The 23,256-nt window shown below is 42.5% G+C and overlaps 2 protein-coding genes across 10 annotated transcripts in view; one reads left to right on the top strand and one right to left on the bottom strand.

Moving 5' to 3' along the window:
* The window catches only part of LOC105431004 (protein-lysine N-methyltransferase SMYD4), a 101,577-nt gene extending 95,258 nt beyond the window's left edge, over positions 1-6,319 (bottom strand). Inside the window, exon 1 of the mRNA XM_089074239.1 lies at positions 4,446-6,319. Within this exon, the coding sequence (XP_088930365.1) occupies positions 4,446-4,527 (82 nt within the window). The 5' untranslated portion in view covers positions 4,528-6,319. The remainder of the gene's footprint in view (positions 1-4,445) is intronic.
* Positions 1-23,256, top strand: part of LOC105433371 (growth factor receptor-bound protein 14) — a 296,179-nt gene that overhangs the window by 44,440 nt on the left and 228,483 nt on the right. For 4 of the 9 annotated variants that reach the window (XM_089074244.1, XM_089074245.1, XM_089074241.1 and 1 more), the window contains one exon: positions 21,051-21,346. In XM_089074244.1, coding sequence (XP_088930370.1) covers positions 21,061-21,346 — 286 coding nt within the window. In that variant the 5' untranslated portion in view covers positions 21,051-21,060. Of the gene's footprint in view, positions 1-7,743; positions 7,764-19,237; positions 19,339-21,050; positions 21,347-22,161; positions 22,197-22,266; positions 22,567-23,256 lie in introns of those variants that run through there. The other 5 variants (XM_089074246.1, XM_089074240.1, XM_089074243.1 and 2 more) reach the window with 4 other exon arrangements.

Below are 23,256 nucleotides of genomic sequence, written 5' to 3' on the forward strand. Positions count from 1 at the left end.
CGTTGCACGAATTCTCAGAAGACTCAGAGCTGTACAGGGCCGTAGAGGCCATAAAGAGATTGAAACCGGTGTAACCGTTCACTGCTGTAGACACGTAACGCGAGCAGGAAGGAAATTTCAGATTTTTATATTTAAATTATCGGAGTGTATTTTTTTACATTTGTAAAAAAAAATCGCTAAAACACTCGCGACTTTCGAGAAGCGAGAAGCTACGATTTTGAAGAAGATGATTGTGAAAGAGTTCTCGACTAGTCCGCCGTGCCGCTGAATTACCTAATATGATAAATCGATCCCTGATCGTTGCTATTTAACGGAAGCTTCCGTAGAAATAATTTCGGCTCTTTCACGGCGCGTCGTGAGTTATCGATACGCCCGAGCGGGTTTGAGTAATATACCGCGGGCAAAAAGCGCCGAAGATTAAGCTTGCCGGCCGACAAAAACGCGAGTTTTCCATCAAACTCGCGAAAAGCGTAAAGTAAGTTACGAGCGGCGGCGGCGGCGGCGGCGGAGGAGGAGAAGATATCGAAAATACATTGCGAAGTATAAAGCCTGTGGCCCCGACTATAGCCCGGGTCGGGGGCTTATGAATACTTTATAAGCATCGCTCTTATTTGCCATCGCGTAGTACCGCGACGCCGGTTTTCTTGATCCTCGGCATCGGGGTCTTGCCCGCGCGGGACGCAATTTCTGCCGCAACGAACAGTTACGCCATGCATAATACCGCCGCGGCGATCTTGCGCGCGCGTTTCGCGCGACAAGTGGCGACGGCGACGAGGAGATGCAAATCGCGACGACGTAGCTCGCGCGCGCGCGCGCGCGCGAGACGAGATGCGATGCGACGCGACGCGACGCGACGCGACGCGACGCGACGTGACGTGACGTCTTCTGAAGCGTCTCGTTGACGCGCGCGACGTCAAGAGAGCGAGAGGAGAGAGAAATCGTTCGATCTGACCTCCAGCGAGGGCACACGACGACAGCGGGAGGTCGATGGGGGAGGGGAAGGAAAGGAGAGGAGAAGGGCGGGGAGGTAGAAGGACGAGGCTTATTGAGGCTTTAAGCCGCCAGGTACTCCATTAGCGGCGACGCGCCAAGGAGTAGTTTGTCAAAGCGCGATGCATTTGCATAATTGCCGCGCGCGCCGAATAATTATGCGCGTATCCATTAGGTAATAAAGTCGAAGCTAAACTTTGAAGCGACGACGATTCCCACCTACGTGACAGACGCGAACCGCCAAGTGTCGTTTTAATTTTCCTCTCTTCTCCCCCTCCCCCCCCCCCCCTCTCTCTCTCTCTCTCTCTCTCTCTCTCTCTCTCGTGTGCGTTATCTGCATGCTACGTAGTTCATAACGACTCGACGCGTATATTATTCGCACGCGTGTGCACGCCCACGGGCTAATAATCGCGTAGCGAGGCTAACCGTTAAATTCGTAATCCTATTTATCGCGGGGGGCGCTAAGGCGCGCGTATACTTTCGTCTCGTCGTAAATGTTCATAATGTAGGCGTGAGTCAATAACTTGCGGTGTACGGAGCCGCCAAGACGCAGCTCATTTGCATACTAATCATGCTCTCGCGTTGCGGGAATATATGTCGTGCGAGTATTCGGCGACCAGAAGTCGACGATAAATCTCCGACGATTATTCTCTGGCTTCAGAGTACAACACAGATTTGATATTTCATACGTACATGGATCTCTATTAATCTTTCTTCTCTCTAGTAATCGCGCCTCTAATCCCTCGTGAATTTTCCAACATATAGGTAAATATCAAACATCTTAATTACGCAATATATAATCTATTAGTTTGAGGATTAATTTATATGTGAAGAAATTCTTCGACTCATCGTCAGAACGTTTATTTCATATTTTATCATGTTTCAAAATGATTCGAAGTCAAGATGTCGCTAAATATGGATGTATTTATGAAAGATTAATATGAAAGTGGTTATAATAAATGCATTGGCTCCTTTATTATTAAACTTTATTATTAAAGCTAATGGGAATTACAAGATAGAAGAATAAATTACAAGAATAAAATATTGTTATCTTCCTTTTATTTATTTTTATAAGAGGTATATATTCTGAAAAAGTCTATATGTATCTTACTTTCTTCTGTATCAATTTTTATCTGTAATATTTAATTTTAGAAAATAATATAGATAATATATTAGGAAGTAATATAGATCAAAATGCAAATCTTAATTTTGAAAAATATTTATAGACGAAAAATATTAGCAATTTTTTTCTACTATATTTTCCATATAAATAGGAATTAATTTTTATTTTATACAAATATATTTTTATACAAAAAAATATATACAATCTTTGTGAATTTGACATCCGATTTTTAAGTTTTCAATAAAAAAATGTCAGTATTCGGTTTGTAGTTTCAACCATTAATAAATAAAAAATTTTGAAAAAAACAGCGTCACCCGACTTTGGTGTAAAAAAATCACTGATATATATTTTGATTCAAAATCGTTTGTAGTTGTTAGTAGTGATTTTCCTGTCGTTTGTAGTTGAATCGTTTAAAAGTTACAATAAATTAACAACTGGCCGAGTATGTCATTTTGTCAATTTTGAAAATATCTCAAATCCACTTATGGTATATTTTTTTAGAATCGTCTGTAATTATTTGGAAATGGTTTTTTCTTCATTTGTAGTTAAACTGTTTAAAAGTTATAACATTACAACGTTTTAAGTGGCCGAAAAAAAAAAACGTAATGTAGTTTAATTGTGTAATGTTTTAAATTTGCACCATATTTTAGCTTATGTTATTGTATTAATGTTTTTTGTGTTTTTTATTTTTTATTATGTTTTAGTCTTTTGAAAATTTTTAAAATAAATTGTTATTTTTCCTAATCCTAAGTTACTAATATAAAGTTAATGTTACATTTCTAAAAGATATAGTGTATGTTGAAAATTGTTATCTATACATATTCGTCATAATTAATTTAGTGTAACTGTTAAATGGTTCAATTAAGCAATAGGAAAATCACTACAAACGATTCTAAATTAAGATATATTAATGATTCTTTTAGTGTTGTAGCAAAATCGAAGAATGATCATTGTTTCAAAATTTTTTGATAATAAAATAATTTATTGATGATTAGCAATTACAAAACAAAATTATTGTTGTTACAAACAATTACAAATGAAATATTAACATTTTTTTATTAAAAACTTAATTAATTAAAAATTGAATGTCAAGTTTATAAAAGTACATGCTTTTTATCATTTTGATCTTTATCATTTATGAAAAGATAAAAAATTGTAAAAGTTGTACATTAAATAGTAGTAATTTATATTTGTAAAGTTCATGAATTATATTCTTAATACGTGTTAAAATTTTGCATATATTGTTAATATATTATATCTTTATAGTGCTCTTAACTGAAAATCTCACACGTGTGATAGATTGTTTGGCTAAAAGTATGTAGATAATATCTTCATCAGATATATGGAGACAATTTCTATTTTGCAAAAATCACTACATCATGTTTATTTATAACTTTTTACCGAACTTTTTGCTCTACCTGTGAAATATTTTTTATTATTTTTTTATTTATGCTCGCGCGAGAGTTTGTCCTATAAATTTCAGACGACTGGCGTATCTCGTAATTAGTATTCCATCGTATAATAAAACATTAAAATGTGTCAATAAATGACGCATCGATATAATGAGTTTTACGTGTATAAGTGTGTTTGTATGTATGTACATGTATTTTTTTTCCTCATATTTACAAAAAACTTTGCATATATTTCAGGATTAATGTTATAAATAATAACAAATAATTTTAGTCTGTGCATTTTTTTAAGTAATGAATCTATATAAAATATTACATTTAATTATAATATTCTTATAATTATTACTATCTTTTAATTATTATATATATATATATATATATATATATATATATATATATATATTACAAAATAAAACAAATTTCAGACAATGGATTTACAGAAATTGTTTATGCATATATATAATATGCATATATATATATATATATAATATATATATAATATATATATATATATATATGCATATTATATATATGATAAACAATTTCTGTAAAATCCATTGTCTGAAATTTGTTTTGTTTTGTATATATATATATATATATATATATATATATATATATAATGTGTGTGTGTGTGTGTGTGTGTGTGTGTGTGTGTGTGTGTGGGTGTGTGTGTGTGTGTGTGTGTGTGTATAAATCTGAAATTAAAATAAAATACAATGTATCACTCATCAATACGATAGACAATGAAGGAGTTATAATACAAACAGTATTGGACTGCAAAATACAAATATATTCAAATTATTGCAATGAAATATATGCCCGAGGTAATTAATGTGTCAAGGAATAATTGTTGCGTGTATGGAATAATTATCAATTATTAATTTCATAAGAGTAGCAAATAAAGTAAATAACAAATTACTTACCCCGTGGTTGTTTTGCTCGATGTCTCCTCGAGACTCTCCGATCCTGGATTTGTTTCTTGATTATAATTACATGAGATAACATCCGTGAATACACTGTTAATTACGTTCGCACTTGCTTTAATCACTAGAATACAATGATCGCGCGACACCCGATCCTATTCGTATGCGACACGCGAAATAAACAATATTAGTAAATAGTCGATATCGTTTTTTTTATCAATATTTTTTCGTTTAAATTCACTCTGAAAATGATAGATAAACGTCAATCGACGAAAAACTCAAAGAGCAATAAAAGGTAAATTAAAATGTATAAGTATTATTAAAAAATCGATTATTATAAAATTATCATAAAATTATTTATAATAATTAAATTGTTTACAATTCTCATTTCTTATTATCTTCATGATTATTTTGACTGAATTATATTGCGCGAGATATATTGGCTTGTTCTTTTCCACTGCACCGGGATTGCACTAAAACAGGATAGTTCAAGAGGTAAATAGTCTGTCCTGTACTATCTTGTTTTGCATCGAAAAAAAAAAAAAACAAATTATATGCTTCGACGGATAATCGTTGCCTTATTATACAAATTATTATCGGAGAGAATTAATAAGCTAATTATTACCATTTACAAGAAGTAGAGGTAATCATGTGTATCCATCTTACAGTTTTTTAATCTTCTTTTAATCGCAAAAGCGTTTCAAATGGATAATATGCCGATACACAATGTGGAATACTGGAATATTCAAGTATTGTACAGCGCAACGCAACGCGTGTTTTATGGACGTTCCATAATGCGCACCGAAGTATCATCACATTTATCACCTCGCGTATCCTTCTTTTCTTTTGTTTTATACAGGCCGACTGACATTCGTTTAATAAAAGCCGATGTCAGTTGGCTCCCATTTGAAGGCATTCGATTTTCAAAGCGACCGACATCGGCTCTCGCTAAATATCCTGTTTGTTCTCCTCGCTCAACAAACGCGATGACTGATTCCTCCTCGGTGCTCCCCTCCTCCTCCCCCTCCCCCTCCGCGCGCGCCGCGCGAAAGCTCGGCGTGCCGAGCGTGCTTCGTCAGCGCCGACGTGTCGAGATGCAGTTTGTCAAAGTCCAATGTATTTGCATAATTCAACGGGCTGCCGGCATACACTTACGAGAGTGCACGCGGAGCTCAATTTATGATCATTTTTGCCGTGCCGAGAGAGAACGTCGATATCGGGTCGGAGGTGAAGGAAGGTAACTTCTCCCGGCCTCACCTCGGCGGAAGGAGCGGTCTCGGCGGAAGAGTTCGTTATAAAGAGACCGCCGCTGTCGTCGCCACTGCCGCGGCGGAAGTCGAAGATCGACCCCTTTCGGGAAAGAAAACCGGCGAGAGGGTGGGAAACGTGTTTCCGCGAGGCGCACGATGCGTTTGCATAATTTACCAGCTGATGGACGCAGCTGGGGGCGTAAACTTCGCGCAACAATCTCGAAATTAAATTTTCAGCGACTTTTAGCACGGGGCAGCACACCCCCGGCTCGGCCCGGTCCGGGGAGATTCGTTACAATTTTAAACGGCGTTTAAGAAATTCGCCGAGCGTTCGGCGACTCGTCGGCAATAATGCACAGGGGTATCCTCCCGATGATGGGGCTAGTTTTGGGACGCGTAAACACTCGTTGCAAACATCGTAGAAATATCATCGTAGAAGACCTTGGGTATTTCGGGCACACAAATAACAAGTTCTGTTCGAAGCGAGGTTTTGTTTTTGATAGAAATAACCGTTACGGGCGAGGGACATACACGCGCTTAAGTATATACATGTTGACTTTCCGATCGTCAAGTCAAGAGATATGAGTGGCAGTTCGCACGCGGATTTTGCTTGCAGATTAAGGATCGTCAACGTTTAATCGTGATTGACGGTGGAACTTTCCAGTCGCTGTTATTAATTGTGAGTTCGATTAAGTTTCGCCCGAGCCTTGGCGAGAAACTCCAAGTGGATTAATACCTTAAGGCGTCTCGCAAGGTACGAAACAATGGGGACGGCGAGGGTGAAGAATTTGCATGCTGACGCCGGCCGGGCATTTAACTTCTCGGGATCCGCGCATTAGATAAACAGTAGCCTGTCCGCAACGTACTAGCCCTCGGGCTGTCTTGACGCGTAGCTAATTGCATTTTCCAGGTGCGGATCCCGGGATTTCGGAAAACCGACCTCCCTCTCTCCCCCTCTCTCTCTCTCTCTCTCTCTCTCTCTCTCTCTCTCTCTCTCTCTCTCTCTCTCTCTCTCTCTCTCTCTCTCTGTCTGTCTGTCTGTCTGTCTCGTACTCTCGTCCTCCTTCTCCAGAAGGCACGGACGCTTCATCTGAAAAACGATCTCGTGTGCAATGTCAAGTCGTGCTACTTAGCGTAAGTAATACGAACGTCATTTTCCAGCGAACTTTGGTCGCGTAGCAACGCGTCGCGGTCGCGGCATTGGGATTTTCCTCGAGACACACTCGGTCGTGGCTCGGTCGAGGATCTGCGAGACGCACGCGGAGATATCGAAAACGCGTTAATAAATGGAGGAGGTGAGCGGGGAGGGGAGGGAGGGGGGAGGATAGGAAGGGCTCTCCTCGCGTTGTGCGTCGGAGGGCACTAAATTTCATTTGCATTCCGAAGATTAATACAGGCTGCACCTGCCGGCGGTGTGCGCGGTGTGCGCGCGCGGAACGATCGATTATTTCGGGCTCGTAAATTCCGACCTTAAGCAGAACGCGTGCGAGAGGGAGGGGCGCTCGCAGTTAATTTTACGAATAGATTGCGCCAGTATACTCCGTAAATCCCGCACTTACTTCCCAGCATCTGCGTCAGATTACGCGCTGGAATATTAAAACGCCTCTCGCTCTCTGGCTCTCCTCCGGTCTTCGCTAAGTCGACTTGACCGGTAAGTCCTGATGCGGAAATCAGGAGAGGGGGAGGGAGGAGGAGAGGGAGGGAACGCGCGAGCAGAGGGGGGAGGGTGGGGGAGGAGAGGAGCGTGGCGTGCGGCACGTTAACGACGACGAGAAACGACGGCTCGAATCCTCGGCAGAGAGTTGGACGGCGATGGCCCTTTCGCGTTTCGTAAACATCGTAAACTGCGAATCATTGGAAGTGACAGGCAGACGGCCTGACTGTTCACGAAGAACTCCGACGTCGCGACGTTGATAGCCCTTAACTTTGCGCATGCTAATGCGACATCCAACTTGGGACGGCGGAGCGGGCCGGGGAGAGGAGGAGAGGGGGGGGGGAGTGAAGAGAAGCCCGGCCATCCTGACAATGCCGCAGCTACTTCCGTCGCTCTTGCGGACGGAACAATGAGGTATCCGGGGAAACAATGGCACGGGAAAGCTCGTACAACGGGTGAAATCGTACCTTGTTAAGAAAATTTTAAGCGAACGATGATATCATATCGCTCCGCCGCTGTTCCTCAGTCAGAGTCGTTCAAGCGAGCATTCTGCCTTATAAACGGCGAAGCGCTAAATTTTATTACATTTTCTCGTGAAATCTCTAATTTCGCGGATTATTTTCAATTTCGATATTTTCCGCGATACCTGCCTGTATGTACAATATGTCGTTTGATTAATTTTTAAATATGGCACTTTAAATCTCAGATCTGAAAAATTTATTCCGTCGTATAATACGCATTCAAACAGAATTTATCTTATCTAAACGGAGAGTTAGTAATTATCTCTCTTAATTTATCCCATCTGTCCGCGATTCGTCATGAATTCAAGTCAGTCCGTGAAGTCAAGAGTGTTAGTGTTGTGGAGGAAAAATTTTTTTACGCCGCGTACGCATTCGTTCGCTCTGCGAGCTCGAGTCCGCGACGCGGAGTCAAAAAAAATGTAGAGACAAACGAAATTTCTCACGGTACGGTGAAAATCACGAGATCGCGTACTCTCTCTCTCTCTCTCTCTCTCTCTCTCTCTCTCTCTCTCTCTCTCTCTCTCTCGCGGCCGGGATCGCGTCCACATCCGATAACGTTATGCATATACGTGCGTCCGTCGTGGCCCGCTTACCGTAAAATGCGATGGTACGCGTGTGTATTGTGCGCCGCTACCGCGCATCGAGAATCGCGTCTATCGTCTATGTTCGTGTATTGTTTACGGTTGGCGGTGGCGGTGGCGGTTGGATGCCGTGTGTACGGAAAAATAATGTTGACCATTTCCATAAAGTTCATCGCTGCGCCGTGCCCATCTCCCCCTCCCCCCCCTCCTCCTCCTCCTCCTCCTCCCTCTCTGCCCCCATCCTCCGTCCGCTCGGAGAAGATGATACCGTCTGCCATCACGGGACGCTATCTGAGTACAAACTCAAACTGCAAGAGAAGCAAACAGGAGAGAGATAGAGTAAAAGAGAGAGGGGAGGGGAGGGGGGGGGAGAAAGCGAGTGGAGGAGAGTCTGAAATAACAGTCGAGTGTACTCGACGATGTAGCGTGCGGAGCGTGGAGAAACGCGCGCTATCGTTTTTCCCACGTTACCTGCCAAAAGTTTGCTCTCGAGTTACGAAGAGAGTACGACGTCGCCGAAGAAAACTCATTGAGAAAGAGCGGAATCAAATGTCCCTGCCGTGCACTCTCGCCCCTAACTTTTCCCCGAGCTTTAATCTCGTTCTCCCCTTTATTCTCTCGATCGTTTTAATTTTTCTCATTACGGACGCGATAGCATTTAAACGAATCGACTCGGAGGGATGGGATCGGGGGAGGGGGGGGGGAGAAGGAGGCTCGTTCGTTCGATAATTTTGATTGCGCAGCGGAGACCTCGGCCGTGGTCGTAGATGGTTTTTTTTAACGAGTGAGGAATATCAAGAAATCAAAAGTAGTTGAAGGAATTAAGAAAGAAAAGTTATTGCATCACGATTAACGAGAGAAATTTATTGTAGTATGAGTTAAATATATAATTCTTACTGAAACGATGACACTCATTTTCCTCTTATATTATTATAGAATTTCATTATTTGTATTTAATTTACATTAAATTTAAATTATTTCGTTTTACCGACGAGGTCCGTAGGTGTACGCGATATAAATTTCGAGAAGTGGAAAGAAACCCATTTACAATGGCGGCTTAAACACGCTCGATAACAGAGAGACATTGTTACCGTTTCCTCTCGCGAGGAACTAAATTTGAACCGCGAACAACGCTCGCCGGATGTTGCGAGCCGAGGCATAATTGGCTAAATAAGCGCGTAAGCCCGCGGCTTAACTTACACTCAAGAACTCGTTTCGCATTTACGCGCTTCGCTTGCCGGGCCCGCCGACTCGCCCGAGGAGGGATCGGGAATTTCGGAATTGCGGCGTACGCCCGAGTGTACAAGGTGTCCCGATACTTCCCTTTATCTACGAATCAATTTGGAGCTGATTTCCCTCTGACGATAATTTGCTTTCGGCGTTGCCTTCTGTAGCGAGCTTTCCTTAATTAAATATAAAGCTGACTTCCTAGTTCTAAATATTGAAATTCTAAATCGAGATAAAGTCCTCATTTAACGTTTCACGAAGGACAAAATTTAGATCCGTCTTAATTTTTAAAGCCAAACCCGATCGCGATCCTCCCGGATTTTCGATCTCGTCTCTTAAAATTGCAAATCGGTCGGACTCGTCGCCCCGTCGACGCCTCCTCGGACCGACGCGAATTAGAAACGGAGGAAGTTTCGGGAATGTGGAACGTAGTGCGGGAGAAACCCCGGGACATCCTATCGATACCACACAGTTTCGAGACTGCAGCCGCAGCGAGTGTCTCGCGTGCATTCGCGTGCATATATATCTGAAATTGGCGAAATTGACGCGCCTGGCACTTGGGGAGGGGGGGGGGGGACAGTGTAAATATTATGCATATCGCGGTACAAGCGAGGGGGAAGGACTATCGGCAAGGGCGAGGGGGTGCGCTCACCCGGATGAATATCGACCGCCCACCCTCGTTTCGACGACACGAGGGACCCAAGTTCTCTGTCGGCACTTAAGTGCGCTAATAACCGGAGTGCTCTCGCGTTCCATTTGGGAATGCCGCTATTCCGCTCCGACAAATAGTATCCGCTCTTCCTTCTTCTCTCTCTATTTTTCTAGTAATTTTTTTTCTCCCTTAGTAGTAGCGAGCAGTGGGTGAGAACGCGAGAGCGACGATATCGTCGCCGCGGTGTATGAAACGACCCTGTGAAATCACCCCGGAGGGTGGCGTTTTTCAACCGTCGTCGCTTCGCTCCCGCGGAGCGCTTTCAGTGAGCGCTCTTTAGACGTCTCGCGAGATTCTCGTTGAAAAACAGATGTAAATATCCCGCATTGTTCTGGCATTTAAAGACAGGACGATTAGGAAGAGGAAAGAGAGTGCGAAACGACGCACCGTGGAAAAAAAGGGTTATGATCGACATTTGTCATATCGCGAATTATTTCTCGTTTGTGATTTTCTTTAATTTGCAAACTTGCTATCCCCATCTGCCTCGTTTCCGTAAAATAAATTATGCGATAGATCGCATAATTGAGATTTCCCGGAACGTGCCGTTCGAGACTTTATTCTTGGATCGCGACTGTGCTACATGCGCGAGTAAAATTAGTTAGCGATTTTCACATACGTGTACACGGATACGATACTATGATATTACCTGATCCGGGAACCCACCTGATCTCTCATCGAAAGCCCGATCTCTCCAGCTCCGAGGGAAGCACGTACTCGAAATGCGCAGGTAACGGACGCGATTTCTGGGGGCCGGGGATGTCTGGCCCCGTCCTTCGTTTCTGCGGATCGGCGACAGATATCGCAATAAACGCTTTTATCCTTAATTACCGGGCATAACAGTAAGACGAGCATACAACGCGATGAACACAAGTGGAGTAAACGGCTTTGCAACTCGCAAAATTGGATGCGCTCGATGGAACGTGCGATTGCAGAAGGAGCCTCTGACCGAGGCATGTCTGGCCTTATTGTCTTGTCATTAGAAGTGCGCATTCCATATTCCAATGCACATTTCAGTCGGAATTCGTTTCTCCGTTCAGTCAATCTGAGTTATTTTTAGAAAAATATTGATAATGTTCGTAAATTTGATATGGAAACTTTGTATTTCTTGAAATAGAACCGTGGAAATTTAAAAAGCACACGTAGAAAAATATCCATTCTATTGCTGAGAAAAATGAAAAATTAGTCTACTTTTCTTTTTTTAAGTAACAATTATCTTTAACAAAGTATATTTTTTTCAATAATAATCTTAAAATATACTTGTCACAAATTTTAGAAAAACTCATCGCTATGTACTCAAGAGAAGAATTTATTTCTTTTTAAAGAATATTATAAAATTTTATAAAATTTTATAAGAAGAACAGATTTGATTAAGCAAGTCGATTTTTTTAATTTAATTTGATATTCCTTATTTAAGTGTTATTTGCTAGGATTTAGATTATATTTTAAAATAATTTGATGCTTATGATGGACTTATGATAGATTTGCGGATATACTGAACTTTTGAAATACTTGAAACAAGTAATATTTACTTAAATACAGTATTTTTCTGTGTGCACAAAATTATGTTTTAAAAACAATTGTAAGCAAGCAATAAAACAGAAAAGATCGATTTTATTACTTGTGCAATTTTTTTTAATGACTCTTCATTATTTATATTGTGCAGGTGGGAGAGGGAGAGGGGAAGGGAAGATACATACAGAATTGTTTCGAGTAAATCGACTTGGCATTAACTATGAGCGCGTCGTAACTATGACTCGGGGAAATGAAATTCGCTCATTAATAAGTATCGTACGTGGTAATTAAAGTCATTCCGGTGCGGCAAACGTGACGTGACTATATTACGAGCACGCGAGAAGGTAAACTAGGTTCGCTCTACTAGTATTATAAATGTATTATAAAACTGAACCTAGCTCGCTATACAAATTGAACGACCGTGATTGTCTCTCGTGCTCGGACCGTCACGAATACTATTTCGCCGACAGTAATATTCCGCTACGCGGATTACATCACGCGCTCGCGTAAAAATCAGGACAAGAAGCAATCCGAATCTGGTTTTCTGGCGCGGTCACGAGAGATTGCGCGCCGTTATCTCACTGCAGAAATTTATTTCCTGACGATGATTCAACGTTTTGCAATTCGATATTTATGGAAAGGAGGCGAAAAGGAGAGTTTTCTCCAAAACTATTCCATTTTGACGCCGGATATGAATTTCCGCAAATTTCCCGAATGCGATTTTAACGCGCGTTTGTGCAATTTAATGCAATTTTAATTGCGCCAATTGTTATCAAGAATTTTGAACTTAAGAGAAAAGCTAAAAAAAAATGTATTCTCTTAACTGGACTGTATTGAATATTGATGCCGAGATACGCGAATTTCACACACCTCCGGCGTTTACCCTGCAGGCCCTTTATTTTTTCCCTCGCTTCAATTTGAATCGAGAATCGGTAACATCTACAGACTACAATTTATAGGCTACAAAAATTTATAGGCTACCATCTTTGTCTTGAAACGACCGTCGGTGTGATTCCTTTATTTCCGTTGCGGCATTGAGAAACACGAGCTCTACGAGCTGTAATCCGAAATGTAAGATAAATCCGCTTCGAGAATGAATGCCATCGATGTTGGATGTTAGCCGCGTTACTTTGTTCAGAATATGACACGGTTACGCTATTTGGCACACGGTGTGCTATTTGGCCGGGTTCCTAAATGTATCAGCATGTATATGCATAGACATAATTCAGAGTAGAGTACGTGCTAGTTCGCATGATTACAATCGATGCAACATTGTAAGATAAACAAAAATAAGAGAATTCTAGAATCCAAAATACTCAAAATAGAATAAAAAAACATGTAATAAAAAAAATGTGTGTGTGTGTGTGTGTGTGTGTGTGTGTGTGTATGTGTGTGTGTATTATATATTATAATTTTATACATATAATGCAATTTATATATTTAAATGTGATATTTATTTATATATATAAAATTATATATATAAATTTTATAAAAGTAGATAATAAATATTAAGAAAACTATTAATTAAACTAAAAACATAATAATCAAAGTAAATATAAATTTCATAAAAATCGTGAAGAAAAAAGAAAATTAATATGAAATTTTATTTCATCTCACGTTTAGTGCCAGAGATCCCGCGGTTGCCGCGGTGATAACGTTTTCGGAGAGAGGAGAATAGTATCAGTGCCAAGGTCGGAATTTCTGTGCTAATACAATGATGGGTGAGCGCGACAGCATTAAGCGAGGTTAGGCACAAACCCCGAGACTTTTATTAGCTGGATGCCTTCCTGCGAAATACACACACACACACACACACCACGCGCGCGCGAGAGAGAGAGAGAGATTTTCCGCGATAGACTCGTCGGCGCCGGGGTAAATTGTGCCGTAATCTCCCGCGCCGGCCGTCGAAATCCCGACCCGACCGACGGTGGGGGAGGGGATATATGAGCGTCATAATTATACCATTAATATATGAGCCCGCGTAAGGAAACAAACTCGGAGGTGATCTACGATGCGATCTACGCGCGATTATTTTGGCTGCGAGAGAGCCGAGACGAATTAATATCCCGGAGGAAGACGCGCGAATCGCGCGGAGATCTCTTCATGGGATCGCATCGTCGACGGAACGTGGAACGTTCTTTGAAGGGATGACGGCGGGAGGAAAACGCAGACGGTTGTTATATCGAGCGTGACGGCATGTGGAAGTCTTCGCGAGACGCGCTATCCGATTTCGTTCGGATTGGCAGCTCCGGCACCGATATTGTGTACCCGGAGAAATTGACTGCGGGATCGCGTACGGCGGTGAGGGGGAGGGCGGGGGGGTGCGGGGAGAGAGAGAAAAAGAGACTATTTGCCGGGACGACGTCTCGCAAGGAAGACGCGCGCGACGCGGATCGATTTCGGCCGTGCGTAACGTCTCGCAATTATTTGCGATAGGCGCTGGTATATCGCTGGGAATTAGTCGAGCGAGAGGCTCGCACCTGCAATTAACTAAATAACATAACGGTTTCATTTATAGATCCATTTGGCAATTAGAATTATTTCCCGGCCGCTCGGCGCGCATCGGGAAACGGAGCTTCTCTACGAGAAGCGAAAATGCCTCGTGGATGGAGGAAACGCAAGGGGGGAGGAGGGAGAAGGGTGCATGAGTGAGTTAGGGGAGGCAAACATTCGATAGGTTTCCCGCGCAATCACCGGAAAGCCGGGATGTTTGCGCCGTATGACCATTTGTCACCTTACCTCAAACGGCCTTTTTACGCGCGCGTTTTCAGCGGGGATTTTCGCAATAATACGAAGAAGAGATGAGGAGAAAGAGTGCGAGGCGCGCCGCGCGGCGCGAATAAAGGATTCCGGGCTTCGGGGGTAAGAGATGGCGATTTAAAAAAGAGAGGGGAGAGAGGAGAGAGAGAGAGAGAGAGAGAGAGAGAGAGAGAGAGAAAAGGGGAGGAGAAAGAGGAAGAAAAAGAGCGGCGAGGTGAATTTCCCCGAGGCTACGACCGCTCGAGCGTTACCGGACGAAATTGGCTTCGTAAAGTCGATCGCCGCGGAATGTCCATACCGTTGTGCGTCCGTTTCGCGCGTCGGCGAGTTTCCACCGCCGAATTTATAATCCCGCGTGCCGAGAGCTTTCAAACGTGACGGCCGACAGTAGCGGCAATATGTGCGGGGGAAAAAAGAGTACAGCGAGCCCTTTGTGAGGGGTTACCTCACGCGCGATAAAGCGTTCTTTTATCGGCGCGATTTTCCGTCCTTACTATTGTACTGCCTGCGAATAATTTCGCCGTCGCCTGGGATCATGCGGTCGACTGGGATTCCGGGGAACGGTATAATTACGACGAACACGGATTTCAGCGCGCTCCGAAATCCGGTGAATGAGCGAACCGCTCGCTGATGTAATTTACATTTATCTCGATATAGAGTTGAGTGATATAACGCGAAGGAATACGAGGATCGTAGCGAGAGGAGGAGGAGAAAAAAGGAATGTCATGTGAGTTTGCAGAACTAGAGCCGATTTACTCGGCTTGATGTGACAAGCTGACTTTCTGCGACTGACTTTTACTGGTTTTGCAAATTTTTTTAAATAAGTATTAAGTAACTCTTTATGATATAAGTATCATCACTTTTCATCCACTTTCCATTTTCTTGATTATACATTAATCTTGTTCTTGAAACATGCCAGTTGGAAGGAATATCTTTTTAGTTTACAATTGTTATTTTCTTAAGGATGTTTTTATGATCGTTATATTTACAATGAAACAAATTATGAAAAACTTACAAATTATTTAAATCGCATTTAAAAATAATACAAAAATAATACAAAAAAATTTGGTATCACTTTTGAATCTGGATTAAAAATTATTTTAATAAATAAGCAGAAGTGCATCCTAATGGAAGTGTAAGAAATAATGACAAAAATCTTAATTTTTTTTATATAAGTATTTTAAGTATTCAAGATTATTTAAGTATTCAAGATTATAAGGTTTTATTGCGATGCACACATTAGTTGGTCTATAAATAAAAATTTAATTTTTACAGAACTAATTTCTGTATCAAACTTTACATAAATCATCTCGAATATTTAAAATACTTATATAAAAAAACTTAAATTTTTGTTATTATTTCTTAATTACATTTAAAGCACATTACTTTCTACTCTATACATTGAATAATTTCCAGGTTCTAACGTAGCAAAAGTTTCCAAATGCGATTATTAGAATAATTTGTAATTTTTCCATTGTAAATAAAAGCAGAAATAATACATACATACATTCTTAAATATTTTCTGAAGCGAGATTTACATGTAATATATTACGTTGGCTGTTAATCACTACATACAACTACAAATTGAAATAGTAGATTTTTTACAGTCAACGATCATTCATTGTTATTTGCGTTAATTTCACATCTGTTTCGCATCACGCACACGGTAAAAAAACTATATACACATTTTTTGAATATTTAAAATATTTTTCAAATGCTCTCGTTCGGTTATTCGACAGCTCAATGTTATTTTCGACGCATACACATGTCGCGCGCGTCACATTAGTCACTGTAGGGGGATGTTATATTTTTAATCCTGAAGGAAAGAAAGAGGAACAGAGAGAGAGAGAGAGAGAGAGAGAGAGAGAGAGAGAGAGAGAGAGAGAGACCCGTGCTCGTCAGAGAGTAAGATCGATGATCGACGATGGATCGCGAGCGCATTTATCATCACGTAGAAAAATAGATGGCGACAGGCCGAGCCTATAAATGTGGTTTTGCATTAGGAATCGCGAGGGAATCGATCATACGTCGGTGGCCGCGACAAAAATACCGAGTCGACAGAGCGAGATATTACACTTCACCCTCACCCGTTTTTTTCACGTCATCCCCTTTTCTTTCCTCCGTCTTCCTCCGGTAAGCCCGGACTGTGCCCTACTATGTCGTACAATTAAAGTACGACTAAATTGCGATCGTGAGTTTTTGATTAAATTTTAAGAGAGAAAATATTGTTTCAATTTTCAATGGAAAATAACTCCTCTGGTCCACGGCCATTACCGAGCTACTGGATGGATATCATCGAAAACAAACTCCGAATCGAAAGCAAAATATTGTCGTAATGTTTTACCGCGCGCGCTCGCACACGAGAGATACCGCGCGCGTAATTTACCATCTCTTCCGCTAGTAAATGTCGGTAAACGATGCGCGATATCTCTGGGGCTCATCCGTTTTGCGTAACTCCCAGTTTCCGAGCCGGCGTTGCCGTAAAGTCGAGAGTGTTCTCCCCCTCTCTCTTTCATCCCCACCTCCTTCCCTCCCTCTTTCTCTCTCTCTCTCTCTCTCTCTCCCCCTCTCTCTCTCTCTCCTCGTTTTCCCGCTTTGTCTTCCTGTCCGGTCATTTTGAAGAAACTTCTGGTCAGTTTCTAACTTCGGATCAGTTCTATTCGTGTTACAAACACTATACGGGAACTCGAACAAGTTGCACAAAAGCTTTTCAGCTTTTCTTTATTCATTCCAAGTATTCTTCTAAGCACTCGAACAGCTATTATTCCTGTCTATTATACAAATTACACCAGGAAAACTATTTTCCGCAGTAAATAAATAAATATTATGAATGAGCGAATAATGTATAATTTAAGTTACAAAAAAATATCGTGAAAAATCGCACACCGTTGTAATTTTATGTTGTTTAAGTAACGAAACGAAAATCGTGCGCGGAAGCCTGCAAAAATTCTTGATTTGTCTCGATAAAAAGTTCGGATCTTCGTGCGAGAATAGTGCGATCTGATGAAATTAAAGGGAAGCACGTATTCCGATCGTATATTTTCCGTATTTTCGCGTCGTTTCCCGTGTGATCGCTCGTCGTGTGGGGAAACGCAAGCTCGTTCCGCAAATTCCGATTTATCGGATTTTTATTTATGATTCGCCGTAAACGCGAGCTATTACGTGAAATTTTTGCGCGCAAGACCCCCCCCCCTCCCGATATCGTGTCGGCGCCCACGGATAATGTCGCCCTGCCGTCGTGTTTTTGTCGTTGAAAAAGGCGGGAAAAGGAGGTGTATACGTCCCTCAACGTCGGGCATCAAGCGAGCTCTCGTCACCGTTCGTAAACGCCGCAGCATGGAAGGGACATTAGGAGCGAAAATGCGGACAGAGAGAGAGAGAGAGAGAGAGAGAGAGAGAGAGAGAGAGAGAGAGAGAGAGAGAGAGAGGAGGGGGGGAAGAGAGAGAAGGAATTTTTCGACGACGCTCTTACGGAAATTAAAGTTTTGACAGGCGGCGCGATAACAGCGAAATAAACTTACTTCGCTAATTCAATAACAACTAATTGACGTATTGCATTCGCGGAAGATTCGACGTAATATAATGAAACACGTAACGCTAAATGCATTATCGCGAGCTGCGGGTAAAATACGGGGGGGGGGGAGACAACGCGGAATCCGGTAAGATACGAAATTATCGGTGGAGGATACAAGGAGAATATGGCGGCGGCGAACGTCGCGCAATCGATTTTATTCATCGCGAAATACGTGACACCTGTTCCTGGGGAAGCAGCGGTGACATCCATATCGATTTCACGGTATCAACTTTTTCTCTCGCGCGTTTCCTCCGCGCCGCCAACTTATTCGAACTTTGCTCTGGACGAGATATATCGGTTTTTGGGGTTGGCGCTAGGATAAACCGGAGGTACTATTCTTGTAACTGGCAATCTCCGAGAAACTTCTGGCTAGTATGAAACTTCGTTCCTCCGCTTGTATTACGACCACTTGTCCTTTCTGACATCTCTCCGGCCTTGATGGTCCATACAGCCGGATGACGAGTTCGTCAGATATTGTCGTAGGTAACATCATCGTTTCTCTTAATGCACGAAAAAGCGATATCGCGTTTGCCAAATGTGGCACGTAATCTGAATTTTTCGATTTTTTTTTTTTTTTCGAAGCGTCGACGGCGATCAAGTCGATCGAGCGCGATCCCTTAAAAAGATACCTAAATATCTTTTTTAATGACTAATTAAATATAATCCAATTAAATATTTTTCTAATAATTCTTTCTGGTAAGTTCTTTTTTTCTTTTTGCGCATTTTGGTATACCGGTTGCACCACATTGTGCGGTAAAATACCAAATTATGAGCGACTATACTAGCTCTATATATATATATATATATATCTATATATATATATTTTCCGCGTGAGTATTTTTAGGAGTATTGCAGAAACTGCAGAAACTGCACTATTGCAGACATAAAAAACTGTCAAGCTTCTCGAAGCATCGTCGCGAGCGCGCGCGCGCGCGTCATACGCACGAAATCGCCTCATTATCGCCATCGCCTCATTATCGATATCGGATTCGTTTAAATCGTAGCGGAGTCGATCGATGCGGCCGGCACGTGTTCTCGCTTCGCGCGGCGGAGCTGTATGGCTTTCCGCAAGCTGTGCGGCGATAATAGCCATAAAAATCAGGTATGCGCGCGCCGGTGAATATTTACGAGTTTTGGCACAGCTGATCGCATACCGCGTTCGCATATCGTAACATGTTCCATGCCATGCAGTGAAATAATTCCTCGCGAGGTACGAAAAAATTAAATTCACATTTAATATCGCGCGTCAAATAATTCTTCCGTCGCGTATATATACATATATGTACGTCTGTCGTCTGTTGTCTGTCCTCTTGTGAAAAATCTATTTCAATCTTTACATAAGTGATATCGCCGATTAATAATTGGAGTTACGCGGCACTATATCGCGTCTCTTATATTCGGAGCATCGAGGGGGTCCAAAGGTCAATTCCATCTTCGCGCTCATCTCCCGAATTAATGACGAAATCGATTAGCTCTTAAGCCGAACGGGCGAGGGGAGGGGGGGGTGGGAGTAAGAGGGATAAGAAAGGAGACCGAGGATCGAACGGTCGCGATCGACCGCGCGTAAACACGGAGGACAGGTAAAAGAGGAGAGGAGCGCGGCGGCGGGCAGTGCGCATCGCGCAGGAGCTAACAAATTGCGTTCTCGCGTTAAAGGAACGAGAGAAGGGACCCTTGTCGGAATTATTGAGCCCGGCACGAGTCGGATCGATACCTCTTCCTTTCCCGACTCGTCGTCGTCGTCGTCGTTGTCGTCGTGCGGATGACGAAAGGTATAGGCTCCGCGCGCGCTGGCCTTTGTCAGGAGAGAGGTCCGCCTCGCCAGGAGGATCTCCCTCTTCCCTCGGGAACGTACCTCCGTCTCCTCGCCGGCGAGAGAGAGAGAGAGAGCCGTCCTTGTCCGCGGCGGCACGTGCAGCTGCCGTTTTCTCCACGCCGCCTTTGATAAAACAGAGCTCGGCGCCGCGAGACGCGCGAGCCACCACCGTAGTACCGTGGAACGATAACCGTGAACGTCGATTGATTACGCGCCGATAGTAAAACGTCATCGTCGTCGTCGTCGTCGTCGTCGTCGTCGTCGTCGTCGTCGTTGTTGCCGCCGACGGCCGCCGCGCCGGGTCGGAAGGTCACGTCCGTCGTGATATGTATCTGTCTCCGCGGCGCGCGATGCCGCGGCATGTTAATATCGGCATCGTTATAACGCCGGCTGTTTTTCCTTTCTAGCGCGCCGCGATAACCCGCTTTGTACGTGCCGCAATCTCGGTTATCGCAATTAAACGCGAGATGACGATGACGCGCCACCGGGCGTAATCAGACCCGTCCCCGACCTGTCGTCATCTCACTTCGCGCGGAACACATTCTGTCAACTTCGAGAGAGAGAGCGCTGTCTCCCTTATCTCCTCTACTTCAGCCTCATCTCAAAAAATATTCGCGCTTTCTCGATAACGAAGGTCGAATAAACTGTCGAGATCTCAATTCTCTTTATCGTGGCGATAAGGAGTTATTCCTCGCCTCGGAGGAATAACCGAGGACCACCTCTCTTCCGATGGGTCTCTTCACCTCGGTGTCGCCGGTCTCGCGACTTTGCGCGTTTAAAGTGATAACTTTGCAATTATTTATCATTACTTTGTGGAATGGCAGGATACAATGTTATGATACCCCGCTTAATTTGTTAATATTATCGGCCTGTTGCATGTTGTTTGCACTTTTGATGAGTGAATTAAATACGTCGATTAGCGAATGCGCGATTATCGTTATCGTAAGTTCGTTTTTGTGATGGTCACCGAAACCCATCGCCGACCGGTTTCATTGCAGTGCCGTCGGTATGGCAGCAGACTCCGCTGATACTTCCTTGTTAACGAGCGCCATCGAAGAAGACCCGGCGGAGAGCTCGAATGCGAACAGCTCAGGAGGCTCCGAGATCCTCCACGGTCACCACAACCATCACCACCACCATCACCATCACCACCCCCAGCACCGCCCCCATAGCAAGGACATTCCCAGGAGACGCCGAGGAGATCAAAACGGCGCATTGCCGTTCGATTTCGATGAGGTGATCGATTACGTCGATTATGACAGACTGATTCGGAGCTGGTTGTCAAGAATATGCCGTAAGTCTGACATCACATTTTCCTTTCGAGCAGACTTCATATCTATGCTCTTCATCATTATTAATCGGAAACAACGACGACGGTGACAATGATGAATAATACCGAGAAGAGAAAAAAATTTCACGCGAGGCAACTTTTTTTTTTTTTTTTTTTAATTTCGAGGCGCCACTATATAAGAGACCGTCCGATAATACATCCGGATTTTGAAATTCTCCGCTTTGAATCCGCTCGTAATCGCGATAATTCGCGAGGAAGAGACGGGGGCGACTTACGCGATTCCCAACGCGGAATCGATTTCCGCGCGTCAAATTGCTTCAAGCTCGTATTTCGCGACGCGCTTATCGCGCCGAGGAACGAACGCGCCGGTCGACAACATAGATTACGTCGAATCAATTTAACAAATAATCGCTTTTTATATAATAATTATTACGACACGGCCGATATTAAGATATTACGCTTAATTATTATCGTCGGTACCCCGTTGATACTCGCGTGGTCGAAAAACGTAATCGGGAACTATCGCGACTTTAACGAACAGATCTGATAAGCTTTTATTTTTACTACGACGTTTCGCGCGATATATGGGCTCCTGTTTCGAGATCTCCGACTTTATATATATATACCTTGCTTACCAACAACAGGATCGGATTGTCACCCGAGCTCGCGACGGATGTTCTTCCGATCTTGCATCATGTAATTAATGTCTACTAATCAATGTCTCTTACATGTCGAGCGTTGTTGCGATCAAGGTTTGTTTTACCATGTAACCCACTCTCTCTCTCTCTCTCTTGATCATCTCATTTATATGTTTGCAGTGTAGCTTTGGATATAAGCATATTGTCAATCCGAGGTAAGACGCACTTTTTATGCGAACCCCTATCCCCCCACCCGTCCTATCTCGCGTGTTTGCGCTCAGATTACACACACACACACACACACACACACACACACACACACACACACACACACACACACACACACACACACACACATATACACGTTAAACTTTTAGACGCCTTCGAATTCCCGCACACCACGGTAATGTCCACTTTTCAACGCAATAATATTAGCGAACTGTATCGTATATTTTCCGCTAAAACGGGCTTCTCCGAAAGAGGTGTTAACTCCGCCGCCATTTTGCGGGAACGTGAATAGCGTAAGGACGATCATATAGTTCCTGAACGGTGACATTTAATCCTTGCTTAAATCAGCAAGGGGCGGTAAGTCACGCTTACCGGCACGTGTGCTTGAATTTGTAATCTGCTGTTGTTCATGTTGCGAAGTTCTGATGTTACGTAGGCTCGCTAACTTGCCATGTGTGCACGAGCAGATTATCTTGATTTAAACGATATGCCATGCACGATCTCGTAGCGATATCGATAGGCCTCACGTATATATCAATTATTTCTATCTAAAAAAACAAGCCCGTTATTTTCGTTTGTTTATTATTATCTATATATATATATATATATATATATATATGTATACTACGCTATCTATATTTGGAAGCTTGTTGAAGAGCAAATCTTTGAATTTGTTGAAAATTATCTACTCATATCAGATTTTCTATTTGTACTTCCTTATATCTGTAATAATCTTTCCAAAAATCGTTCAATTTTTTTTTTTATATACTACTAAAAGATATTGTACATCTTGTATAAAAATAATTTGCAAGAAAAGATTTGTACTAACTGGAATTATGTGTTAAATATCAATATTACGCATATCATATGTACATACACATTTATATAATTGTATTTTTTTCTTATTTTGCATTACAAGTTTTCTATTTTTGATATGTATTTGCATGTGTACTCTGCATTCGGATAATAATAAAATTGCTGTATTTGAAGATGCGCAGTAGGTGTAGGATATAATATAGGATCTGATATAGGGGCACTAGAAAATTG

This window comes from Pogonomyrmex barbatus, unplaced genomic scaffold, assembly GCF_055798465.1.
Source record: "Pogonomyrmex barbatus isolate J1 unplaced genomic scaffold, ASM5579846v1 scaffold17, whole genome shotgun sequence".
In the NCBI taxonomy this organism is placed as follows: domain Eukaryota; kingdom Metazoa; phylum Arthropoda; class Insecta; order Hymenoptera; family Formicidae; genus Pogonomyrmex; species Pogonomyrmex barbatus.